We start from the raw sequence: 3,724 nt of genomic DNA, 5'->3' as shown, positions 1-3,724 counted from the left end.
CATCACTGGGGAGAGCGCGCTCGCCGGCCGGGCTTTGGAAATGTCCGGTGCTGCGGCGGTGGTGGTACTTGCTGCACTGCCGCCCGGTGGCGTGGCGTGGCGTAAGCGTGGCGTGCTCGTGTTGGCGGTCACGGAGGGGAGGGAGCAGGGGAGGGCGGGAGATTAGATACGGGCGGCACCCACGCACCCGCACCGCTGCGGCCCGGGGGAAAGAGACACTCGTATCGCAGCCCAACACGAGCGCGGGGCTGGGCGGGGTGAAAAACTGTAGCTGTCCCTCCCTCCGGCCGGCCGGCTCTTACGGAACACGGGTATTAAATGACGCCGGGCTGATCGCGGCGGGCTGCGCTATGGCGGCGCTACGTGGGTCTGGCGGCCCGGGCCGTGCGTGCCGCAGCGGGTGATGGATGGGCGGCCTCGTCCTCAATGGGGCGCGGCACGCCGGGGCGGGGCAGGGCGGGGCGGGGCGGGGCCTGCGAGCTGCGGCACCTCCGGAGTCACGAAAAACACGCGGCGCGTTTTGACAGCCGCCGTATAAGGGCCGCCGGACCTCCGGGCAACAGAGCAGAGCGCGAGGAGCCCAGAAGGTCAGAGCTGCTCGTCGGCCGTCCTCCGCCAGGGCAGGGCGCTCCCCTGACGCAACGCCCGCCGCGGCTCCTTGTGCTCGTCCCGGCGCTGTGCTAAGGCGCGGCTGCTCTTTTTCCCCCGTTCCGAAAACAATGGCTCGAGGGGGAGGAGGGGGGTGGGGGGCGGAGAGCCGCACCGCACCGGCAGAGAAGACAGAAGACTGGCAGGCGGAGGGGCGCGCTGTGTATTGTACTACTACATGCTTTGGCCGGGCCGATAACGTTACGCGGCGTGTTTCACGTCTCCAAGTGGTCAGTCAGTCAGCCGGCCTGCACGTCAGTCGGTCGGACCCACATGGATGGAGCAATGTAGTGTGGAGCAGTTGGAGGGATGAGGAGAAAGGAGCCCGCTCGATTATATTTTTATCCTCTGTGCGTGGCGGGGCGGTGCCGTGCGGGGCGGGGCGGGCACGTCAGCAGCGTGTCAGCACGTCCGGACTGCTCGCTCCGCGCGACGTGCCGCTGCCCGCCGCCGCCCGCTGACTCGGTGCGCCATCAGGGCCGCGAGGAATGTTGCGGGCCGCGCCGCTTTTAGGCTTTAGGCCTGTCTCTTCTTGCCTACCGCGGCTGTTATTACCGACTGCGCACCACCGCTCGCTCTCTTCCGCGTCGCAGCCAGGGATTTGGGGGAGGGGCGGTGTGCTCGGATGGAAAAGTAGTACACCCCGAGGAAAAGAGAGTAACAAGTCGATATCGTCTAAATCACCTCGCCGGCGGTGGAAGCCGCAAGAGAGGCGTAGGTCCGGAGGCGCGGCTGCGACTTTGACGTCGTTGATCGTGATGGATCATGGCCTTCGTCGTGATGGCGGCCTCGTGAATGTTCCTCGAGAGTGGCGGCTCCCGCGTGCCGCGAGGCCCCCCCGCCAGGGCTCCGCGAGGTCCCTGAAGGTATCGGGCCGCGGGCCGGGCGGACGTCCCCACCGTGTCGCGAGGCGCTCGCGTGTCCCACCGGCGCGTGTCATTATTGGCGTTTTCCACGCCGCTGGGCAGCGACAGACGGACGGGCGGACGGACTGCCACGGATGACCAGCAACCCAACCAGGTCATGCGAGGCCTGGCCGCCCAGGGCCTGGCGGGAGTGCGCCTGTGCGTGCGCGCCCCCCGTGAAAGGTTTCTAACGCCCGGCCTTGGCCCCGCTCGGCCTCCCCTTGCCTCACCACACCGCGCGCCGCCGCGCACCTGGGTGCCGCCCCCCGGGTGCTAAACGTCGCCGTCGTGTGCCTTGCGTCGTCTGCTGTTCACCACCCGTTCACCGGCTCCCCCGCCCCGCCCCGGGCGGTGCTAGCCCACGTGACTGCACGTGACGGCTCGTTTGTCTGACGGCGACCTGCGCGCAGGACGCCATGCTGTGAGCGGCCGCCGACATGCTGCCCCCCGGAGGAGGAGGCGGCGCCGCCGCGCCCGCCGCGCCGGAGTCAGCGCCGCCGGACGTGAACCACAACGACGTCGCTAAGAGGAAGTCGGCGCCCGTGGTGGCCACGGCGGGCCGGCGCCTGTGCAAGCCCAAGCCGGCGCACCGCCGCTCCGCCAGCCTGAGCAGCGCCGCGGCCAAGGTGATAGCGCCCAGCGCGCAGGAGCAGCCGCCCGGCAGCCGGCGCTACGCGGAGATCGGCAACTGGAAGAGCAGGTGAGGTCTCAAGAACACAGTTTTGCGAGGGGGAAGTACCAACAGAAAAACAGAAACGGGCAAATTCGAAATCTCCAACTTTCACCCTTAGAGTGCCTAACACCCAATCACTTGCCATTTGAACGTCACTTGCATAGAATATGTCACCATCACCATCACCATCGAGTCGACGTCACTTTCGTGAGTCATTTTTGTTTCCATTCCCCTTCATAGTGTTTGAATGTCAAACACTTGTAGAACAGGTGACCCGCGGAGTGGTGCACTACAAGGAAAAGTACACGCACCTCACATTGCTTGTAGTTTTTTGACCTATTTCGAAATGCCTACATTATCTCGCGGTGGAGTCCGTTCGTGCGGCCAGTGACGCAGCCGCAGCCTCGGTGGCACACATTGCCCGGGAGTTGTCGGTCACATGATGGTCACTTTTACTCCGGTTTCTCTCTCTGCCGGCGCGCGCGGGCCAGCCGCCGCTACTGCAGCAGCAGCTGCTACTGGATTCGTCTGCTCATCGTCGCTCGCCGTGAGGTCACGGAAGGCGAGAACTGGTCGCGGCGCTGCCGGCGGCCGCGTCTGAGGGCCGGCGAGAGTCCCTTCGTTATTACGGGCGCCGTGACTTGCACCTCGGCCGTCACCTCTGATCTGTCGCGAAAGTGCCGCCAGCCCGCGCGCCAGCCGCTGTTAAAGCGAGGCCCTAATCCAGGTGTCTTTCTTCTTCCGGAGGAGAAGAGCCTCGCTTAGCCGGTGGCGCTTTCGACCGCAGTCGTCCCGCTGCTGGACACACTAAACTAGGGCGAAACACCCCTCGCGGTGCATGCTTCTTGGTGCTCTGCGGGCTGCACCTCTTGCAGCGGACTGTACGCGGCCGCGCGCGGGCGTTGCCCCACTCGCGTCCCGCGCTGCCCGCCCTGCCCGCCCTGCCCATATGCAGCGCCCTGCCCGTCCTGGTTGAGCCGGGCGACGCTGCGACACGTATAGCTTTGGGCTTGACCCTCTTTTCCCGCTGCGCCTCCCAGTGTGTGCGTGCGTGTGTCCCCCTCGGCCCCCTCCCCGGAGCCACGCCCCACCACGCCCCGCCACCGAGAGGAGACTTTCTCTGTGCCGCACAGGTGTTGCGCAAGCGCGCGGGCGCGTCGCACTCGGCCCCCGCCGGCAGTGAGCTGCGTCGCGTCCCCCGCGAGCTTCTTGATTTAATTCGGTTCCAGAGCAAAGTAGAAGGCAGGACGGGTGGGACGGACGGGCGGGTTCCAGTCCAGCCCTCCCCCCTTCCCTCCCCTTCCCCTAACCAGACCCGCTTCCGCTGCTGGCAGCAGGTTCTTCTCTTCAGCAGCGGCGAGGGGGCCTCGATAGAGGCACCTCAGCAGTACGCCTCGCCCCGCCCTGTCCAGCGCAGCCGCAGCGCCGCGCAGTCGGTCTGCGCCGTTTCCGGCAGGGTGCGACAAATATGCACCGCAGTGGCTGCTGCTGCTGGCGG

The 3,724-nt window shown here is 66.8% G+C and overlaps 1 protein-coding gene across 6 annotated transcripts in view; it reads left to right on the top strand.

The window, feature by feature from the left end:
• The window catches only part of LOC113214616 (protein sprint), a 242,480-nt gene that overhangs the window by 161,867 nt on the left and 76,889 nt on the right, over window positions 1–3,724 (top strand). For 2 of the 6 annotated variants that reach the window (XM_026434052.2, XM_052263488.1), the window contains exon 2: window positions 1,964–2,253. The exons of the other annotated variants lie outside the window; for them this stretch is intronic. In XM_026434052.2, the coding sequence (XP_026289837.2) occupies window positions 1,991–2,253 (263 nt within the window). In that variant the 5' untranslated portion in view covers window positions 1,964–1,990. The remainder of the gene's footprint in view (window positions 1–1,963; window positions 2,254–3,724) is intronic. 6 annotated transcript variants of the gene reach the window in all.

The sequence above is a fragment of the Frankliniella occidentalis genome, unplaced genomic scaffold (genome assembly GCF_000697945.3).
Source record: "Frankliniella occidentalis isolate FOCC.00 unplaced genomic scaffold, Focc_3.1 Scaffold12, whole genome shotgun sequence".
NCBI classification, from domain to species: Eukaryota; Metazoa; Arthropoda; class Insecta; order Thysanoptera; family Thripidae; genus Frankliniella; species Frankliniella occidentalis.
This window is presented reverse-complemented; position numbering and strand designations above follow the sequence as displayed.